The following is a 23960-nucleotide window of genomic DNA, read 5'->3' on the forward strand; positions in this document are numbered from 1 at the left end:
AAAAACATGTTGCGACTTACAATGATGCGTAAAACGAACGCCCGGTACTTTTTGCGATGAGACGTGACGTGACATGACGAAGATATTCAGAAATAATTATCGTTCCATGGAAAAAATTGATTATGATTCGTTTTTTTGGTTGGTTGAGTGTAAAGATTGAACTTTTTTTTGGCGACGAGGATTTTTAACATACAAGAATTTTTGATCAGGTAAGTTCTTTAATAAAATTTCATAATTTTTTATGAATTTTTTTTTTTAAATTAAACTATTGAAATGTTTTTAATTTCATAAAACTTCAAAATATTAGGAATTAAATTTAAAAATTTATTTATTTTTAAAAATTTTAAATTAGCAAATTTAATTAAATTAATTTAATTAATTAAAATTTATTAATTAAAATTAGATTAATTTAATAAAAAATTTCAAATTTGTTAATAAATTTTAAAAATTAAAAGAAAAGATTCATTTTATTTAAAAACAAAAATATTTTTAAAAAATTAATTAAAAAAATATTTAAATAAAATAAAAATTAAATAATATAAAAATATAATTAAATTTAAAAAATTAAAAAATTTAATCAAAATTAATAAAAATACTAAATTAAAAAAAAAAATTATCTTATAAAATTTATATCTTTTTTATTTTTATTTAATTTTGTTTTTAATTTTTTATTTTATTTATTTTTTTATTTAATTTAATTTTCATATCAAAATTTGAAAAAGTAAGAAAATTTATTATAAATTTGCAAAAAAATTTCAATATTTTTTTTGAATAATTTTTTTATTTTGTTAAAATTTATTAAAGATTTGAAAATTTAAAAAATTTAAGATCTGAAAGTTTTTAGTTTCGTATAATTGATTTTTGAACCAAATTTAATCCATGTTAAAAACTTCACACCCCAAAGTCAAATTTTTCATAAAATTCATAAAAATGTAATTACCTCGCAAATAGCGTCTCATTACAAGACATGTTTGGTCAGCAAGGTGTCAATAAATTAGGTTAAATCGGTATGATGTTCAACGTACTGTAAATGCCGAGTCATTGTATTCAATTTCAGCTCGTTGTCCAAAAAAAAAAAACTTTAATGAAACATCTCGAAAAAAATGACCATATATAAGCTCCAATCTCTCTCATTAAAAATACGCTGCTTTTCATTGTTTTGATTGTAAATTTACGCGTTATGTAATTATTTTGTTGATTTTGCGCGTTTTTAATGGTAAACGCCTGGTTCTTCACTCAGATCAAATTAAGTAAGTTAAGCTTAACCGCATAAACTATTGATAAATATGAGACAAAGTTTATTTATAAAATAATTTTTTTTATTATTTTTACTTTATTAATTAAGCGTGCGAAATTAAATTTATGCGCGTACTGCACGCAATATCTCACACAAAAAAGGGTGACTCTCTTGCATAATATCTGGTTGGTTTCGTGTGCGCGCGCTGTAATGCGAGATTTCAGTAGCTGACACAGGGAGTGGACCAAAGCTGCGACAGAATTACGAGTAGATTGATTATAGGATCAAATTTCACACATGTACAGCTCGGAGAAAAACGTGAATCCGGTATTGATGGAAATTTATATTTTTTATTGCATCATGTCGTCAGTTTGATTTTAGTTCAGTATGCGGTTGAAAGGTAAGAAAAAATAATGAAGATACTTACATCTGGTACAGCAGAACAAGAACAAAATAGAGTCCATGTTGCTATGTACAATCCAAGTCGCGACATGATGGAAGTGCAACAATGGATCTGAAAAGAAAAGAAAAAAAAATAATTAAAAATTTATTTTTAAAGTTTTTGAAGAATAAGTCTCATCAACTCAAGATATCAAGATACAGAAAAAAACTAAAACTTGAAAAAAAAATAAAAAAAAAAGGTAAATGACATTTCTTTTTGCAAAGGTGACCTTTTGCTAAAAAAAAACTCGAAACGTTTATTATCACGTGAAGTTCATTCAGACGATTAGCAAATATTTATATTTTAATTAAACAATGATGATAATATTAATAATAATAAAAATAAGCTCTTTCTTGTCAAACATCGGACAAGACAAACCTGCTTCGGATAACTAATTTGTCTTCTTCTCATAGTTGAATGGACTTACTTAGTCACTATGCAAATTAAGCGTGAAGATCGTAAAAAAAAATTTGCTTGATATTCGTTGCTTTGAACTTTTATGTCGTTTATAAAATTTATGAATTAATCATTTTTTGTTGAATATCTTTTTAATTTTAACGTGCACATTTGCTGAAATAATATATGTAAATCGTGTACAACGCTATAATATAATTTTTTGGTTAATTTATTTGAAATTTTGCTCAAGTCCATACTTTTTTTTTTGGCAGAAATGTAATTTATGGTAATTTTTTCTCTTTCTATGTGGTTTTGTTGGATTTAATAAATTGTGTGTGAATTTTTATTTTGTTTCTTTACAGAGCTCAATGTGACTGGAATATTTCATCTTTTTAATTTTATTGCATTTTGTGGCAAAAGGACGCAATTTATTACTAATTTGACAAATTCGCTAAGACGATTAATTTATTATTCAAATATTTTTTTTTTCTGGGCGGAACAAGTGTTTTTCATGAGAAATATGGTAAATGTTTTTTTTTGGTTCTAACAAAGAATAAGAAAGCCTTTTGAATTATTTATTTTTAGAATAATAACTTGAGCGCTTTTTATTAATGTTTATTTTTTTCTTTTCAGATAGGATGAAAAACAATCAATTTGGAGCTTTGACGAAGTCATTAGAAGAATATCAATAGAATATTTTTTATCTGAAGTTGTTTTTTAATTATAAGACAATATGGACAATAAGATGATATGAAAACTTTTATTCAAATAATTTTCAAGCACTTTCGGCAAGTTTTAACATTTATTCTTGAAATTTTGCATTTTTGTTTATACAAAGTTTGATATACCAAAAAAAATCTCATGGTTAGAAGGTTTAAACTTTAAAGGAATGCTGAAGCAATTATATGATTTATATGATTTCAAAAGTGTGAAGAAACGCAGTAAAATATTGTTTAGCAACATTAACTAATGATCAATAGACATTAAGAAGCTCTTTTCAAATCAGAAGCTTTTAGCTAAAAATGAAGGAATATATTTGACGTTCGGCTCTTTTTCGATATAACTAATGCATATCTAAAGGGATATAAGCATGCAAGAAAACATGTTAATTTTCTAAAAATTAATATTAAAAGAAAAAGTGTATGAACGTTGGTGAAAAACATCTTCCTTTTCATGGTATACTAATAGATAAGATTTAACCGAATGTACTGACCATCATCAAAAAAGTTATATTATTCTTAAGCCTTATATTGAGAGGCAGTTGCCAAATTTTTTATACGTTTGAAAAGAATTGACAAAAAATTTATAGTCAAAAGCAACTAAGAATTTTTAAACTAACAAGTTGGTTACTTTAACACTGTTAATAAACAAAACAAAAGATGAAATAAATATTTGTCTCTGACACAACTTGCACAGACAGACCCAACACGAAGCACTTTATTCAAAACGAAAACTCCTCAGATTAATAACCTCTAAAACGCCAAAAAACGTGTATCTGACATGAAAAATTACAATTATCTGTTAAAATATTAATTAAAGCACAAAATGGAGTAACTTTACTGATTTTAATCAAAACAAAAAAGTAAAAAAAAAATATAAATTATGATCATCCAAAAACATAAAAAAAACTCCCGTAGATACAATCGGATAATCATTATCAATAACGCACCATGAACTTCTCTTGTTTTTTTTTCCTTTCAAACCTCCTTTCCGTTCACCAACATTTAATTGCCAAATATTCATAAAATATATTATATTATACAATAAATATATAAATATTTGCAAAAAGAATGCGAAAAACACTAAAACAAAGTGCGGTGTGTGTTGTTAAACGCGCACACCTTGAATTAATATTTTAAGTTTTTTTTTAAGAAAAAAAAAAATAATAACAAGAGTAATTCATTCATCTACCTTGCATTGCTTTACTTTACTACTTGTTGTACGTAATCAAAAATAATTTTTCTGTGGTGTGAAAAATATATCACAATGAAATAATTTTTTTTTTATTTGATTAACCTTCTCACTGTTTTAAAATGAAATTTTTCAGCATTCAAAAAATGAATCGCATGTAAAATATTTTTTTTTGTATGGAGGTAACTGTAACAAACAGTGAGATAATTTTATTAGCTTCACCTTAGAGACTTATCTTTTTGAACTTTATATAAATTTTTCCATAGACTGACGTGCATTGTTACTTCCCGAATTATAGCATAAGATTTCCTTGCATTGTCATGTGAGAATTTTTTGTATTACATAAAAACCAGACAGATTTATAGACAAGAAGTGTGAAGTACTTTTCGAATCAGAAACCATGCCAAATAGTGAAATCGATACAAAGTAGTGAAAGAGAGAACACATGTGTAGTAACGCACAAAATTAAGTATAATGAGTAATAATTATTACACTTGAATAATTAATTGAATAATAAATGATTGGTTACACATTTAAAGAAATAAAAATCGTTAATTATGACTTTTTAATCACTTCCTTGTGTAAAAAGCCGAAACGATTTTTTTTTTGAGCAGAGACAAAAAGTCTCCGAATTGAAGTCAAGTGAACTCAAGTTTGTTAACAGTGAACAATTAAACGCCCGTCAATCATCAAAACACTAACCGCAAAGTGTACGTTGCTGATCATTAATCAGTTTCTCTTTAAAACAACGAAAAATTATCGACTTTGAAATACTTAATTAGTGAAGCAAAACAATTTTTTGTGCAGGAGCATAATTTTAACGTGTAATAAAATTCATATTTTTTATTTTATGTAAGACACTACAAGTTGTGAAATATGTTTTGTTTTTTCTCTCTATAATTTTGGAACAGGAATGATTTGTAAATTTTTACAAGGTAATTAACGCAACTGACTTTTATCAAGGCTTACGTGTGATGACATTTTTCCAGTTTCTTCTCAACTCGAGCTTGGATGACTGATGATGCAAAAAATCCGAGAGAAACACAAAAAAATGTAATTTATGATAATTTCATGCAGTGTGCAGGTAAAAGTTCATCTGCATTTAAACATTCAAGGGCATGGATGGACCATTTTGCTATCAAATTTCACGTTCAATGATAAACGTTACTGCCATCAAGGTTGACGTTCGATTGTTATCTTTTATCGCACAACAAGGTTCCTAACGTGCTCGAGGAAATGCATTTTTGTTTACCGGTTGGGTCAACAACTTGTTTAATTTTTTTTTTGCTTCGTGCGTTAGGTAATCTCTCATTCACTTGACATGTTGTCCAAAAACAACGAAACAAAAATTAACGCAAGAAATGTAATCGAAACCGGTATGCTGTTCGTGCTGTAACTCTTCTTGGAGTTTGCGTCTCCAATACTTGAAATGTTTTTTTTTCGTCAACTTTTATTTTTTTTTGCGTTGAATTGAAACCAGTTTAAAAATTTGCATACATAAATCTGTGAGATTTTGCGAATATTACTTATCATTTTATGATCATAGTTTTATTTAACAAAGAGTCGAGATTCGAGACCGACAAAGACATGCGGGTTTTTTTTTTATATAAGTTCTAACTTTTTTTTATGTAGATTGTCTTGCCCAACCACACATGTGACGTAGGATTATAAACAATATAAATTTCAAGTCAATCTTGCTGAGTTGTCGCTGTTGGTTTCTTGCACACTTTATCATTTATATCTGAATAGCGCCAGTTTGTATTGTTTATTTTATTGTTCAAACTCGGTTTGATACTTTTTTTTCTTAAATTTTATTATTTCTTGTTCAATAAATGGAACCAAGTTTTCCATGAACGATTCTTAAAGTAAAAAAAATTATTACAAAATTTTTTTTGTAAGAAGTTTTATTTTTTTGGTATGTTGCAAGAGTTTAAAGTAAACATCTCAATAGAACGATTGAAGGTCAACGATTTATTCACACCTTTTATAAATAATTTTTTTTCGTGTAACAATGAATAATGTAATTAACGGTAAATACTTGAATCATCATTCAATGCATTCACCTTACGTTTTTCATTGTTATCAACAGCATCATCATCATCGTGCACTTCTATTTTTAACAAAAGAACAAAAAAAAATTTGATTCAAGTCAATACAATTTTGGTTCTTGACCTCTTCAGAATAATTATTGAAAAATAATGGAGTAATCGCCACACGTGCGAGTAATTTTTTTTTGTAACTCGTTTAATGATGCAATTAATTCAAAGATGTTCGTGATGTTTAATTATATGAGGTTCTGAATTTTTTTTAGATGTAATTTTTTTCATGTGGATTTTTAATCAGGAATTTATGATAATTAAATATTTATTTTATTTTTAGAATTTAATTTTTATTTTTTTTTTTATTTCAGGCCTCAATATTAATGAACTTAAGGAACAAATTGAATAAGATGGTAAGTTTTAAAGTTGATATATTTCAAAAAATTATTTAATTTTTTTTTATAGATTCAAACTTTCTGTAGAAGAAAATTCGAAAAACCTCAAAATTCTTCAAAAAGAATTTATTTGAAATTAAACATTATTCCAATTAATCCAAGCCAAGCAAATATTTTTACCAATTAATCCAAACCAAGCTAAAATTATTTTCTAATTAATTCAAACCAAGCACAAAAAATTATTTCAATTAATCCAAACCAAGCAAAAAAATCTTTTCCAATTAATCCAAACCAAGCAAAAATTCTTCATGAACGAGAAAATTCATCTGATGACAAAAGTCGTGACGTTCCTTCGCCTAAATGACGTTTCAATTTGACGTTTTAAGTCAATTTCTATCCTCGTCATATACATTTTAACGCCTTCTACCAGATTCTATGGCATAACAAGTCAACCAGGAAGCCACAAAACACCTGCTGACGATGACTGATGATAAGGAAAAACAATATTTTTGATAGTTCAAGTTTATTGTGTGTCATCATGTCATGAAAAATGATTGAAATATGTTGTCTATATAGATATGGGACAAAGCAATGAAGTTGTATTAACGCAATTACCTGCTGGATGTGCATTTTATTAGTCACTTTATTTCCATTTGAAACAAAGAACTAAAGTGCGAAGTTATTATTTATTTATTTTCGTTTCGCACATGGCGCGCTAAGATCCTTAATCGGTTATTTATAACTTTTAATTACACGGCATTTGTCATCAGACATTTTCTATGGGTTACTCCGAGATCAAAGGTGTGTTTTTATGGGTGTCGAACGTGCCCAGATCGTGCTTCTCTTTTTTTTTCCTCTGGTCACTAAATTGATCTCGATTCATTTTAGAACTTTGCCAATTTGCAAGTTTCTGCGATATTTACACGACTACTTCTTATTTATTTAGCATGCATTTTTGCTATTTGCTAATCAATGAAGGACAAATGTATTTGCAAATAAGTCTTTCTTGAATCGAGAATAAATCGTGTATTATTTATACATTTGTCTAAAGTATAAATGTTATTATTATTGTCTTTTTTGCTGCTGCACACATTTTAAACAAACACAAGCAAGACAACAATGAGCAAAACGATTTTTGCGATTCAAATTCAGATGCAGACTATTACGTTTTTTTCCCTCATTGTATTCCATTTTGAAAACTTTATTATTATTGTTGTTGTTGTTATTAAAATTTTTGCAATCATGCGTTTCTTGATACATTTTTCAACAGCACCACGCGTCTCATGCGAATTTTTTTTCGATAATCATCTAAATTAATGTTTTGTCAATTGGCAAAAAGGAACGTGTTGGTGTCTTGTGCTGTCTATCACATGATCTGTTAATTTTCGAGCCATTATTGTTGATTTTTTTTGCAACATTATTGGCATGAATAGGAATTGCATTTATTTATTTTGAATTTCAATTGAAAATGAAATGTTTGAACCAAATGTCAGATCGCAGGAGGTCATTTTTGCTCCTTTTGTATTTATTATATTTTTATTATTTTTTTTTTTATGAAAAAAGCAACATTGTTTTCTATTGATTTTGCGATTTATTTAATTCATTCATGAGACAACAAAATTTCTTATTAAAAAAAATCAATATTTGAATTCAATATTCTTTGTGATAAATCATGATTTCAAATCGCAAATCGTGCTTAGCATTTTAATATTTTTTATGATTTTTTGTCTGGTTTAATATTGGAAGCGAGAATTTGATAGAAAAATGTCTCAAAGTTGATGAAATTCTATATTGAAGTTAAAATTTAAAGTAAAAATTGACGGTTAAAAATTTGAAAATCGCCTTTCGTTAATTCAGATTTTTTTTATTTTATGAATTTTTTAAAATTTCTTGAAAATCGTTTGATTTTTTTAAATTATATCTCTTTGTATTAAGCAAAAATTCGTAAATTTCAAATAAAATAATGAAAAAAAAATTGTTGAAAATTTCGTTGAAAATTTGAAATTCGCTTTTTTGCTAATTCATTTTTTTATTTTATAAATTTTTAAAAATATGTTAAAAATTGTTTGATTTTTTTAAAAAGTATTCTCTATTAGAAAGCAAAAATTCTTAAATGTAAATTCAAAAATTGAAAGTTAAAAATTTGAAATTCGCTTTTTGCTAATTTATTTTTTTTTAATGAATTTTAGAAAATTTTTTATAAAATTGTTTGATTGTTTTAAAAAAATTCTTTATTTAAAAGCAAAAATCAAATGTTAATTTAAAAATTAGTCGTTGAAAGTTTGAATATTGCTTTCCGCTAATTCAGATTTTTATTTAATTTATGAATTTTTTAAAAATCCTTTAATTTTTCTTAATTAAATTTATTTATTTATTTTGATTTATTTTTAAATTTTTAATAAAAAATTAATTGCCGTTAAAAATTTGAAAATCGCTTTTCGCTAATTCATTTTTTTTTTTAAATTTGAATATTTGTTTAAAATATCAGAAATTAGAGACAAATTTCATATTTTAATTAAAAAATTAATTACTTCAGTTTCAATTTTTGTGAAAAAAAATCCTGCATTTTCGATCCATTTAGATAAAAATCAAACCTTGACTTCTTTCTACATGTCACAATAAACAAGTACAAGCAGAGCGTATTTTTTTCAATCAATACGAATTGTTAATTAACACCAACAATTATAAATTTATTATTGCTTTTATACTCCGCCCGAGTTAATTAATCCATATTTAGTTGTAAAAATTTCCTATAATTGGTCTCATTTTTTACCTCTTAATCACTCCGTGCCATGCCATGCTGCGTGTGTGTGAGAGAAAACGCAACAATGTTTCACTTTTAGATGAAATTACTTCGAGTTTCGCGCAACATTGTGCCGTTTTTTGGACAGGTGTGTCATTAATCTTCGTCACAAACACAAAATCACAACAAACGGTGATCTTGACAAAAAAAACTTCAATTTCGCCTTTAAGCGATATCAAAATAAATCGTAACTAGTTCATAAAAAAATGAATTTTTTCGAACTTAACCACAGACAACCCAATTTCTGGTGTGTGTGTGATATAATTGGTCTGACAATAATTACGTGTCTTTTATACGGTTTGGCAATGGACACCGATCTGTACTAAATTATGAATATTATGATTATTATATTGACGATTAAATGTAGCACAAGTTGTGTCGATGCAAACCCGTATTGGCACAATTTTATTGCAAATTAAACTTTTCATCAATTCGGTGATCGGCATTTTTTTTTTTGTCTTAAAGATTACCTTACGCGAGTCATGATCATAAGATGAAGACAATATTGCCGATTAAAATATTGCTTGAAACAAAAAAATGACCTTCAACGTTTCTTCATTCGTTCGGTAATATCACATGCAATTGCGGTTAGATTGTATTTTTTTATGTTAAAAGATGCAATTTGTTATGCAATCCAAACAAAAGACGTCAAAATTTCGTGTTAATTCTTAATAAAAAAATTTCCTTTGTTAAAAAAAAATATTTTTTTTATTAAATTAATGAATAATCGATTTATTTGCATCTCAATTAAAAGGCGTCAGAAATTGTTTCGTAATTTTTTTCTCATTTCACTGAAAAGGGCTCTATATCAACTGAATTAAAAACTGCACAAGTTAATAGCTGATAAATTTTCATTTTTCGCACGTCTTAATTAAGTTTTAATAAAAATTGTGAATGAATTTGATGAATTTCGATATTTAACCTTCATCGATAACCTCATAAATAATTTTGGGTCCCTAATATACGAATATTCAACTAATTAAAATTGATTTAAAACAAACTTTGTAACTTTTTTTTCGTGTGAAATATTTACTTTTTTCATTTACGAGACGAAGTTTTGGTCGAAAAGTTGAATCTCTTAAAAAGTCAAATTTTAATCGTCTCCATAATTAACAAGTTTGACCACTTTTTAGCAGAATTTACGAGAATTACTCATGTAATATGTAACTTGATGCTGTTAATGTGTGAGAAAAGGGTCCAATTTATAAAAATTAAATTAAAAAAATTTAAAAATTACAAAATTATAATTTAATTAAAATTTAAAAATTAATTAAATTTAAATAATTTTAATATTAATTTATAATTTTTAAATTAATTAATTATTTTTTATTAAATAAAGAAAATTTAATTATATTTATAAGAAAAATTTATTATAAAATAAATTCAATATATTTAAATAAAATTTATTATTATTTTTTTTAAAAATTATTAAGAATAAAAATTTTCAATTTAATTTAAATTTAATTTTTATTAATTTAAATCAATTAAATTAATTATTAAAGAAAAAATAATAAAAAAAATATTTTAAAATTAAAATTAAATAAATAAATTATAAATTCAATTTATTTTAAATTAATAATTAAATAAATTTTATTTTTTATTATTATTATTTTTTAATTGTAATTTAAATTTAATTGCTTTAAAAATAATAAAAGTTTTTTTATTAAATTATTTATTAATCCAATAATATTTTGAATTAAAAAATTAAAAAATTTTTTTAATTAAAATTAATTAATAAAATTTAATTAAAATTAATTAAAAAAAAATTAAAAAAATTAAAAATTAAATAAAAATTCTCAAAGTTCGATATTTTAAATGTTTTTTATTAAAAAAAATCAAAATTCTCACAAAATAGCAATTTCACAACTTTTTTATCTGTTGCCATCCAAACAATTTTTTTTTATATTTTTGTTTATCAAATTCCCTTTTTTTTCGACATTCTGTTGTAAAATTCTTAAACACGAGCAAAAGCAATAAAAAAAGCCATAAAAAGGGCTCGATAAAAATTCTCTTTTAATAAACAAAGCGCTTCAAAATATTTTTTTTTATCATTTTAAGGCTTTAATCCGAAAATTTAAAAAAAAATTTTTTCTTCCTTATCAAAAGCTGAATGAGCATTTTGTCACATTTTGCCGCATTCATTACTCATTTAACATTACGTGAACCCGTGACATAATCTTAGGATTAATATAAATTTTACATTCACCTGTCGCGATTAACTTTGCACACACTTTTAATAAATTACAAGAAAAATTTATGTGAGGCGTGTTTCAAAGAGTGAAAGAGATTTTTTTTTGTGTCGCTTAACTAACGACAAAAAGGGCATTGAATGCATTTCTATTGCTAAATAAACGTTCATTGACTCGATTGAAAAAAAAAATCCAAATAAATGAGGAGGATTATTTATGAGACAATGAGAGGGAAATTTATGATAAATTATCGTGAATATTGAATAAATTGGAATTTATGGGTTCATCGTAAAATGTCAAGGTAACTAATGGCATTGTCTCCAAAAAAAAAAATTGATTGAAAATTTGAACAATTGCAGAAAATTATCATGACAATCATCAAAAGTTGTTCGACAATCAAAAAGTTGTGTTTGTTTGGTTGTTAAAGAAATTAAAAAAAAAAAAAATTATGCAACTTTGCCGGCTTTAATTGACGGGTTTCTTCTCCTTCTCTCTCTTTTTCTCTCTTGTAAAATAAAATAATAATAATAAACTTTTTTTTTTGCATGTAAAAGTAGTAAAGTACTATGATTATTGCCGTAAGCCGTGTGTACAAAGAAAGAAAGGTACAGACTGCTGCCAATGTGGGTTAAGCTCCGCACTTTTACAGCGAGACGAAATCTCAGCTGAAAGGTCTGTCATCGCATGACGAGTTACGAGCTTTTGGGTTGCGCGCGTTCTTTGGTGTGTGCGCCTACAGATGGAGGAAAAAATGGCACACAACACACAAAAATTTGTACATTTTAACTACTTTTGCTTGGCAATACGTAATAATGTAATTTAATAATAAATAATAAGTAATAAAAAAACGGCTTTAATAACATAAAGAGATGATAAAAAGTACCTGTCTGTACTTTGTATGAGGAGAGAAAAAAACGTACGGGGATTGATTTGTGCCGTCAAGTCTGTCATAATTGGGTAACAATGTAATTTAGACGTAATTTTGATGCAGAAATGACGAAGTGAAGAGCTCAAAAGGTTAATTTGTTTCTGTTGTCTGACACCTTTTTAGTGGCTATTTAGCGAGATAATGCGAGTTCAGTGTCCTATATTTAATTTTTTTTTTTCGTTAAATGTGGTCTCGTATTTTCTCAGATTTTGTACAATTTATTTTTTTTTTATTAAAAAAATCAAAAGCTGAGGAAAAAAAATTTTTTTTTGATTAAATTAAAATTTTTTAGCTCCTAAATTATCAAAAACTAAGAAAGTTTTTAATTTTTTTTTTCAATTTCAAGTTTTTAGTCCAAATTACCAAAAAGCTGAAAAATTTTTAGTTTTTCATTCAATTTGTTGTTTTAAGTTCCTAATTTATGAAAAACTATTTTTTTTTTAAATTTTTTCCTAATTTTTAAAAAACTAAGAAATTAGTTTTTATTTTAAAAAATTTTCCAAATTAAGAAACTAAAAAAAAAATTTCAATTTAAAATTTTTAGAATTGTTCAAAAGCTTTAAAAATTTTCAGTTTTTCTCTCAATTTTAATTTTTTTAGTCTAAATTATCAAAAAACTAAAAAAATTTTTAGCTTTTCTTACAAATTTAAATTTTTAGCTCCTTATTTATCAAAAACTAAGTTTTTTTTAGTTTTTATTATTAATTAAAACTTTTAGCTCTAAATTATGAAAAAGCTAATTTGTTTTTATTTTAAGATTTTTAGCTCCAAATTATTCAAAAGCAACAAAAACTTTCAGTTTTTCTTTAAATTTCAAATTTAGGTCAAAATTATTAAAAATCTAAGAAAGTTTTTAGTTTTTCTTCTAATTTAATTTTTTTAGCCAAAATTTTCAAAGACAAAAATAATTTTTAGATTTTTGTCTTAATTTCAACTTTTAGCTCTCAATTTCTTCAAAAACTGAGAAGTTTTTTTTTTTAAATTTTAATTTTTTTTTTAAATTATTTAAATTGAGAAAAAATTGAAGAGATTAGAAAATTTTTTTAAAAAATTATGCACAAAATCAATTTCTCACACTATCCATCGATCGATCATCATCAACGATCAAAACAAAAAAAAAGTTTCTTTACCTCACAAAGTTCACTTGACTTTCAACAATTCGCCGTCATTTATCAAATATTTTCCATATACGTTCGCAATTTACGTGGCTTCTGGCATGCATTTCGACGTAAATTTAATAAAAGAACGTTAAAACATGTGTTTCACCTACTTTTCGAGGCTCGTGTTAGCGTTACTTTTTCAAGCAAATTTCAACATTTCACGTCTTAACGAACGAATTTACAACAGACTGGCGTTTTGGGTGTGGCTTCTCTCTCGCAAAAATTTTAATAAAAACATATAAGAAACGAAATAATTATATAGACGAGAAAAATGTCTTGTCTCGAGCATAAAGTCAGCGACACTTGAATCAATTATTTCTTACTTACTTGCAAAAAGAGACACTTTTGTTCCTACTTGGAGCAGAAAGACCTTGAGTCGCAAGCGATACTTTGTAATCATTGTTGTAGACAATTATTTTAAGTTTTTTTTTTCGATTTGTTAGCATTCAACATAGACATGCTCATTGCTTAGACGGAATTTTAGTTTTTTCGATTGTTCTCCCTGCTTTTTGAGTAAGAGACGCAATTTTAATCCGCCTTCGGTTAAATTTATTTAAATTCACTTTTAATGTCTTTATTTTCGATTCTTGAACTGTTTCTATTCTTTTTTTCAAATAATATTTTTTTTTGCACCGAGTGTCATTTTGATGATGATAATTCCATTTTTATTGTTATTGCTTATTGTTGTCATAATAAAGTGCTAAATTGTTAAAGATTATTATTTACAGGTCTGGAGAAAAATTTTTAAGAAGTTCAAAATTTTTCGTAAATAAAAATTTCAGGTAAGAACAATAGTTAAACATAAATTAAATAATTTTTTAAATTTAAAAAAAAATAAATTATTTCAAAAAGTTTGATTAATTTATTTAATTCAATTTTAATTTTTTCAAGTCAAATTCCAAAAATTTTTTTTTATTTAATTTATTTTTTTTTTTTTTACCGATTTTTTATTTTTTTTTCAGATTTATTAAATTTTTTATTAATTTTTTTTTAATTATTCAAATAAACCTTCTAAAAAAAAATTTATTTTTTATTATTTTTAATTTTTTTTTCAATTACTAAAAATAATTTTTTAAAAAAAATTTAATTTTTTTATATTTTTATTTGTTTTATTTTTTTTTAAATTTTTTTTTTAATTTTATAAATCAATTTTTTTAAATTTAAATTAAATTTTAATAAATTTAATTATTTATTTATTATTTATTTATAATTAATTTAAAAAATTTTTAAAATTTAATTTTTTTAATATTTTTTCTAAAAAATCTTCTCAAAATAATTTTTTTAATTTTTTAAAAATGGTGTTATAAATAAATCCAAACCAAGCATATGAAATTTAAAACCCCAAAATTCGCCGCAAAAAATGTCGCGTAAAATATCAAAGAAAGCGTATAATTTTGTGACTCATTTCTCCTCAAATTTCAAACAATTTCACGGAGTCAATGGCCCTTTGATAAGTTGCTTCATTAAATGATCATTAGCAACGACAAGATTTTCAACCAAGATTATTCAAAAAAATAAAAAAAATATTTTACCAAAAAAAAAATTAAAAAAAGATTTCTCACGAAATGTCTATCGTGACTAAATTTGCCAAGAAAATTAAGAAACAGCTGTTAATTATTACTAAATTATGAGCTTCGAGGCACGCGAGACCCTGAAATCTATTAGAATCCGAAAAAAAGTCACTTTTTATAGTAGGAGAGCTCAGCATGCCAAATTATTATTATTATTGCTCAAAATCACGACAGACAGACTTCATTCACGAGACCTTTCATTTCTAAGCGAAAAAGTTGCTTTTTAGCATCTAAAACGTGCCAACAATCCAACTCACTAAACCTGTTTATAATTTTTATTCATTTTAATTTACGATTTATACTTCAAACAGACATTCACTTAAATTTCAAGAATAAACAAAAAAATATCGATTCTCAAGAACTTTTGAAAGAGAAGAAGATAAAAAAAAGAATCAAACCGGGACTTATAAAAATTTCTTTTGCGGTCCGAATTTATTTGCATAATAAATTATTTTAGTGTTTTGGGTACTTTTCCTCGTATTTTATTTCACAAAAGAGAACTCCCTTCACTCTCCATTCATTGACCGCCGATCGTGTCATCGAAAAGTTCTTTATTGAGGAAAGGTGTGTTCCGCGCATTGTTCGCTTTGATAAATTTACGATAAAATTTGCCAAAAAAAAAAAAAAAAAATTCATTGATAAAATATTTTTTCTCGTGTTATTGTACTCCAAATGTCTCCAAAATAATTTATTTTTATTATTTTGTTTGTAATGTAATTTTTGTAAGTAAGCAGTTCACCTTCGTACGACCTTCTGTCGGTAAGTGAGCACTTTTAATACGTCGCAAAGTCTGATCAAATGCACTTGTTATGTTTTTTTTCGATCAATTAACAAAAATCTTGTATTATTATTATGAGCTTTAATAATCTTGTAAAGTCCAGTTAAGTCAACACATTACATGACAGAATGATTTTCGAATTGAATTAATTGAAAAATCCACGCACGCAGTTGATTCATTCATTTTTTTTCGTGATTCTTTGTGATTCGATCTACTTGCGAGACATTTTCTTTATTCACAAAATAAAAATAAAATGCTCTAAAGTAGATTAGTAGAGTTTATAATTATAATAAAAACCACATTTTTTAAAGTCATAACATAATCACTTGTACGTTCGTTCGTTGCGTTACCCCTTTATGGTGTTTTATAAAATGTTTGTCAGTCATTCATTCAGTTAGTCAGTCAGTGCAAAGTATGATGCGGTGCATATACGACGAGAAAAAAAATAGATATTGATTTTAAAATTGGTTGCATAACAGAAAAAAATATACATAAATCTTTTGCTCTATTAGCTTTTTTTCTATCTCTCTCGTGAAAAAAAAAGTGTATTTGGAATGGCTTAAAAGGTACTTATTGCCGATGCGATAAATATATAGAGGTTGAGCGAATTTAAAAGATATAAAAATATCAATTTAGCGGGCGTTAGAAGTGGATGCTTTTATAGATTTTGTGTTAATAACTGTAATTTTTAATGTAGTTTAGCGATGTTAATGATGTGAAATATGCTCTTTTGTAAGAGATTTTTTTAATGAGAGGATTGGAGGTTAGTGTCCTTGAGGATTTTGAAGGAAATTAAATAATAAAGTGCATTAAATTTGGTTTAAAAATTAATTTCAATTATTTAAAACAAAAATTTCCATTATAAAAAAAAATAATTATTGAATTTAATTTATTAATTAATTTATATTTTCAAATTTTTATTGTGAATCGATTTTTTTTTTATTTAGAAAATTAATTTAAAAATTATTAAAATTTTGTATATTTTATTTAAATATTTTTGGCTCAAAAAAAATTTTTTTAAATTATAAAATTTTGATTAAAAAAAATAATTTATTAAATTAAAATTAAATAAAAATAAATAGAATTAAAATCATTAAAAAAAAAGTTAATTTTTTAAACATTTTTTTGTTTAAAAATTAATTTTTTATTTAAAGAATTTTGAATAAAAAAATTAACTTTTTTAAATTTACATAAATAAAAAAATAAATAGAATTAAAATTAATAAAAAAATTTTAAAATATTATTCTTTTATATTTTTTTGCTTTAAAAAATAATTTTTTAATTATAAAATTTCGAATTAAATTGAAATAAATAGAATTAAAATTATTAAAAAAAATTATAAAAATTTTTTAATATTTTTTTTTTAAAATAATTTTTGATTTAAAATTTTTTAAAAATTTTCAAAATAAAAAAATTAAATAGAATTAAATAAAAAATTAAAATTTTTAAAAAAAATAAAATTACAAATTTTTTAAAATTTTACTTTAGTATTTTTGCCTTAAAATTTTTTTAAACATAAAATTTTCAAATAATAAAATTTAATTATAAAATTATTTTATTAATTTGTAAAAAATCCTCGAAGACTTTAAATCTGAAAATAATTTAATTTTTTTTTACTTTTCTACTTCTCTAACAAGAATTTATTGACAACAAATGCACGACAAACGTGAAATAAATGACGTCATAAAATTTTCCTTCCTTGAATAAAATTATTTCAATACAAAACTCTCACTTTCTATGGCTTCACGATTTTTACACAAACCACAACTCCCGTTAAAGTGTCACTTTCGAAGGCCCTTTGTCACTTTTTGTATCATAAAATCGTGTCACTTCATATATGTGACTTGCCTCACGTATGATTAAGTATGTGACTTCGAGTCATAACAACGCCGATAGAATTTCGCGCAAATATTTCCTGTCATATAAATATCTGACGCTGTCACGCTTGCAATGTGCAACACACGTATTCTTACAGCAACTCACACACTCAGACAAATCTTTATTTGATTAGTTTTTTTTTTGCTATTTATTAAACATAAATATTGTAAAAAAGACGTTTACACATTTTTCACTGTTTGTACGGGGATTTTATATGAAAAGTATGACGTTTAATAAATTATTAGCTAAATGTTTTGAATTTCTTCATGTATTTTTGCAACGATTTGTCTAATGTTAGCGGATTAGAAACCCTTTTGCATCATCGCATTAATTTGCTAAAAAGACGGAAATCGGCGATCAAGAAGATTTATAATGACCTTTTCGACGTTGGTCGTCACAGTTAATCGAAAAATCTCTTTGCTAAAATTCAGGGATGAGGTATTGCTTTGGGTTTAATTTTTTTTTTATTTAAAAAATATTTTTTTCTTTTTAATCAAAAAAAAAATTAAAATAAAATAAATAAATAAATAAAAAAATAAATAAAATAAATTTGCAATTAAATTTATTTAAAATTTAATTTAATTATGTTAATTAAATTTTATTTAATAATTAATAAATTAAAAAAATAAAATTAATAATTTTTTTTTAATAAATTAATTTAAAAAAAAATAAAATAAAATAATTATTATTTAATTTTAATTTAAATTATTTTATTTTTAAATTAAATTAAAAAAAAAATTAATTAATTTTTTTTTTCGATATAATAGCAAATTTAATAGAATAGCAAATTTGTAGATGTCAATTTAAAAAATTACAGTTAAAAAATTTATTTTAAAATTTTTTATTAATTTTTTTTATTAATTATATTTATTAAATAATTTTTAAAAATATGCCTCGAAAATATTCGTAAAATATTTTACAGGCATAACTCAAATATTTAAATCGATTTTAGCAAATTTTAAAATCGATATTAGAAATTTGAGCTATCCTTCTATACTCGAGATTTAAAAATCTTAAAGATCATTAGTTGGATATATTTTTAAATCTCGAGTATGGAAGGATACCTCATAATTCTAATATCAATTGCTAAAATCGATTTTAAAATATTTGAGATTAATAAATTTGTAAAAAAAATCTATTTGGATCCAAATAACCCTTATGGGAATTAATTAAGAAGTTAAAAATCTATTCCAATTAATCCAAACCAAGCAAAAAAAAATTTTTTTTCAACTTGAGCCCCATATAAATCCATCACTGAACTAAAATCCGTTCCGTAAGTAAATGCATCCAACTAATTTTCTATCATTATAAATTATTACAAAATTATTAGTTTTCGATATTTGTTCAGCATAAACGGATATCGGATGATGAACATGATCGGATGATGATTGAAGAAAAATAAGAAGAAGAAGACCTTATCGAAACAATAGTAGTAGGCTGGTGCGCTGAGTAATCATCCGAGTTATTATTATTACTACCACGAGTAAAGGTCGAGGTCCTTTCCGGGTGTTTTAGTGAATTGCTATAGTTCAATGAAGGCTGCCTCAAAAGCAGCATCTCAAGTATCGACGTTTTATTGTTATGATGATTGACAGACGTTCAATTTGTTTACTTTTGTAAAATTTATTCAACTTTTCACAACAATAACCAATTAATTGCTTGATCGAAACACTGATTGAGTACATTGACATGCGTTTCACACGTTTTTTATTTTTATTTTCAATTGATTATCGATATCACACCGCGCGCAACTCATCTAATGAACATTCGCATCGCAGATAAAACTGGAAAAAAATGAAATCGCTTGAAAATTGTGTTAAATGTATATCAAAATGCTCATCAACTCGACATCATCACGCGCGTTACCAAAGTAGTTGTGCAATTATTTCTCTCTCTGGACATCACACAGAAATACCTCAAGTGTGTAGTAATTTAGTTTTATAAGAGTAACCGGCTTCAATATTTTTTTTTCTTGCACATTTGTGTTAAGATATGAGGCAAGACTCGTCGTCGTTCATAGAAAAGTTTCACTCGGAATTTTTTGCATAATTTTTTTCTAAAAAAAAAATCTCGAATGAGAACGCCTGGTTTTTAACTTCTGACACAAATTCTCCGTTATGTTATCAAGTTGTAAATTTAAATTAGCTTCGAACATGAGAACTAAAAAAATATGTATGTCACGCCTTCCTTTTATTAGATTCTATTCTGAAGTGTTTATTTTAGTAGCAACGTTTATTCTAGTAGCGAGATAATAACGTTTGTAACATTTAGTCACCTTGCGAATGAATGGAATACTATTTGAATATCATTACCAAGTAAATAAATAATTACTTGAGATTTGTTTTAGTTAACAAAGCAACAAAATAAGCAAAAAAATAAAGAACTGTTGAATGTTGAGAGGTGTCTCATTAATTAATTAATTAAAACGGGGGCTTTTTTGTTTTGATTCATATCGAAGTGATTAATTAATGCTCTACAAAATTCAACAAAACTGATATTTAATATATAATAATTTTTATTGAGAATTCAACTTTTAACTCTATATTTTTTTTTAAAGTGACAGCTGATTATTTTTTTTATTAAAATATATATTTTTTTATTTTATTCGAATGAAAAATTCAATAAAGAAAAAATAAAAAATGAAGGATAAATTTAATTAAAATTATTTATTTATTTAAATTTTATTAAAATAAATTTTGCAATTAAAAATATTTTTAAAAAAATATTATTTTTTTTTTTTTTAATTTAATTTATTAATTAAATTAATTAAATTTTATTTAAAAAAAATATTTAAATAATTATAAATAAATTTAATAAAATTAAAAATTTTATAAAATTTAAAAAATTCAGAAATTAAGTAATTTTTTATTTATTTTTTTTTAATATTTTTTTCAATTAAAAATATTTAAATTTTATTTGAAAAAAATTAAATAAAATAAAAAAAAATCAATATTTTTTAAAATAAAACAATTAATAAATTTGAAAGTTTTTATTTATTTTTTTTTAAATTTTATTTAATCGAAATTAATTAAAAATATTCAAATTTTATTTTAAAAAAATATTTAAATAATCATAAATAAAAAAAAGTAATTTTAAAAAAAAAAAATCATAAATACTGTAATTTTTTATTTATTTCTTTAAAAAAATATATATTTAATTAATTTTAAATACAAAAATTAATTTTTTTAAATTAAAAAAAATATTTTTAATAAAAAAAAAAATTAAAAAAAAATAGATTTTCATAAAAAAATAATGACAGCTGTCAAAAAATTTTCTCGCTACTTAAACAACTTTAAATTTAAAATTTTCTTACCTTCAACGAAAAAAAGAAATAATTAACCAAAATTAATCCACTGAATCCGCTAAACAGCACAACATTTATGTATGAAGCGATTCAACCAAAGCTAAACACTCCTGATTATTTATTTTTTTTATAATCTTTTTTCTTTAGTTTGTTGTAATAAAACGATTAAAATTAAATATTTTGTATTTCCACTGCTGAGTCACGAACTTCCACAAATTTATTTTTTTTCCTCTTTTTTCTTTGATTTTATTTATTTATCGCACTATATTTTATTTTTATATGTTGTTGTTGTTTTATTTTAACTTTTTAATGTAATATGTATGTTATGTTATAAAATAAACAAAATCTGAAATTTGAACAAGAAAAAAATTAGATTTGCCTTCAAGGGATAAATATCTCAAACAAAAAATATTTTTCACTTCTTTTTTCATTCTATTTTAATGTCCGACAAAATATAATATAAATGTCCATTCGCAGTATAAATAAATAATTTTAGCATTAAAACAAGACAAAAAGTGCACATTCAGAGCAAAGTTTTGTGATTTTTGTTGTTGTTGTTGGTTCAATTGTTACATCACATGCTGCCAGCCAGCAACAACAACAACAATTCAGCAGCATGCGGTAAAACAGTCAATGAACATGCAATGAAAGTGAAATAATAATAATATTAACTGTTTACTGAGTGCGCGGGACATACGCCGAGTAGAAAGAGTGTATAGAAAAATATTTAAAAAAAAATTATTGTATGAATAAAAAGAGTTGTGGTTGCTCTAGTTACGTTATTGCATGTAATATTTATACAATTATGATTGTTTCTCTCTTTCTATCCGTGTCTTTTCCTTCGTTGTCGTCGCCTCTAAGACAACGAACGATTGTTTCGCAGGTTCCTGTCTTAATACCGAAGGAGTCTTTTGTATATATTTATTTTTTTTTATTAACGATTTAGCACGCGTTTTGATTCACTTTCGATTTCAATGCCCACACACAAGTTTTGCTATGATGTGATAAATTTATTTTTGGCACACACGAGAAAAATTTGCAAAAAAAATATATAACGGGTATAGAAGTGAACTACTTTATTTAAATATTATTTAATACTATGCGACATTTTTTTTCTTTTTTTTTATCTCTTTCGTCGAGAAGAGAAGAAAAAAAATAGAAGTCACTTTAAATATTTAAAAAAAAATCACTGATTATTAATTTTAAATTTATTTATTTATTATTTATTTATGTTATTATTTATTTTAAATTTTATTAAATTAAAATTTTTATTTAATTTTATAAAATATGAGATAATATTATATTTTATGTTTATTTATTATTAATCATATATAAAAAATTAATGAAAATAAATAAATAATAATAAAATTAATATTACTTCATATTTCATAAAATTAATAAAAAAATAAAAAAAAAGTATATAAAAAAAGCATTTCAGTCATAAATGCGAGTGTGAGCCTCATTTTGTGTATATTATTATAAAATTTTTATACATATATATTTATATATAAAAATATATCAATTCACTTTCTCTTAAAATGTTGTTTTAAAAAAATAAAAAAAAAATCAACTCGCTTCTTGTCTTTTTGTACACATGATAATTTTGCTACAAATGCATGCACTTAAAGTTGTTAGTGTTATAATTTTGTATTTCACTCGCTGATTTTATTACTTGATTTTTTTTTTATTATTAGTCCCAATATTTTTTTTTATTAATTTTGATGCACTTTTTGTACTACAAATAATAATTGATTTAATGTCTAACACATATTTATTTATTTATTTATACGAATGGATTTTGTTTTGTTATTTTTTTTCAATGAAATATTTATTTATTTTTTTTTTTGCATTAGTATGCAATTATATATTGTAACAAAATAACTGTTATGGTATAATAATTATTATTCATTCAATATTATTGGTTTTTATTTCATTTTAATTCCTTGTTACTTTAATTATTCCTTATTTCTTTATTTTTTATAACTTTTAATATTACTTCACCTTATTTTAATTTTTATTAAAGTTAAGTTTTTATTAAATATTAAATTTTATAAACATTCACTCCTTTTTATTTTTTTTAAAGTTCACAGTTTTTTATTTATTTTTTTTAATCTTAAAAATTATTATTAAAATATTTTTTTTTATGAAAAAATATTTTTTTTATTATTTAAACACAAAAAATAATTATATGCAAGATTCCAATATAAAAAATAATTATAATGAAAAAAAACGAAGAAAAATCACCGATTGCGGCCGTTTAGTTAAACAGTTCGGCACACACTGACTCAAAATTTAAAACGAAACTTAACATAAGCCAGCCGTCTTATTATTTTATAATATAAAACTTTATTTTTACGTCTATAAGCTTTCATGTTATACGAGCGACGACGAAAAGTTTTTACGTGTGAGAAATACGCTGCGCAACACTCAAACATACACAAAAGTAGCAAAAAAAGCTTTAATTTATTTTTGGTTGATTTTTTTAAGATAAAATTTTTTTTTTTAAAATTTTAAAAAAAAATATTAAATTATTTTTTTTTATTTTTTTAATATTTTTTTAAATTAAAAAAAAATTATAAAAAAATTGAAACAATTTCGAAAATTGTACCAACCTTTTACTCACTTACAATTTCTTAAAGCGGTATATGTTCGGAAAAAAAATATATAATAATCCACTTTTAATTTCAATTCAACTATACACACAGACACATGCACATAAATCTCATAATAACAATTGTAAAACAACTGTTTAACCAGTATTACATGGAAAAATATTACGTACACGAAGCAAGTTGTCTAGCGAGCTAACTTTAACGTATACTTTGTGAATTCACTTACACTTTCAAGACTATTCAAGCTACTACATACATTCACGTTGCACGTCACTTTTGCTGCATGTACGAAGCCATTCACTCACATCTTCGAAATC

General features: G+C 24.0%; 1 protein-coding gene across 3 annotated transcripts in view; it reads right to left on the minus strand.

Moving 5' to 3' along the window:
* The window catches only part of LOC134827892 (A disintegrin and metalloproteinase with thrombospondin motifs like), a 63431-nt gene extending 42156 nt beyond the window's left edge, over positions 1 to 21275 (minus strand). For 2 of the 3 annotated variants that reach the window (XM_063840761.1, XM_063840759.1), the window contains exons 1-2: positions 21041 to 21275; positions 1665 to 1751 (exon numbers count right to left, since the gene is read on the minus strand). In XM_063840761.1, coding sequence (XP_063696831.1) covers positions 1665 to 1730 — 66 coding nt within the window. In that variant the 5' untranslated portion in view covers positions 1731 to 1751; positions 21041 to 21275. Of the gene's footprint in view, positions 1 to 1664; positions 1752 to 3986; positions 4023 to 21040 lie in introns of those variants that run through there. The other variant, XM_063840760.1, reaches the window with a different exon arrangement.
* Between the last annotated feature and the right edge of the window lie 2685 nt (positions 21276 to 23960).

This window comes from Culicoides brevitarsis, chromosome 1, assembly GCF_036172545.1.
Source record: "Culicoides brevitarsis isolate CSIRO-B50_1 chromosome 1, AGI_CSIRO_Cbre_v1, whole genome shotgun sequence".
Classification (NCBI taxonomy): Eukaryota; Metazoa; Arthropoda; class Insecta; order Diptera; family Ceratopogonidae; genus Culicoides; species Culicoides brevitarsis.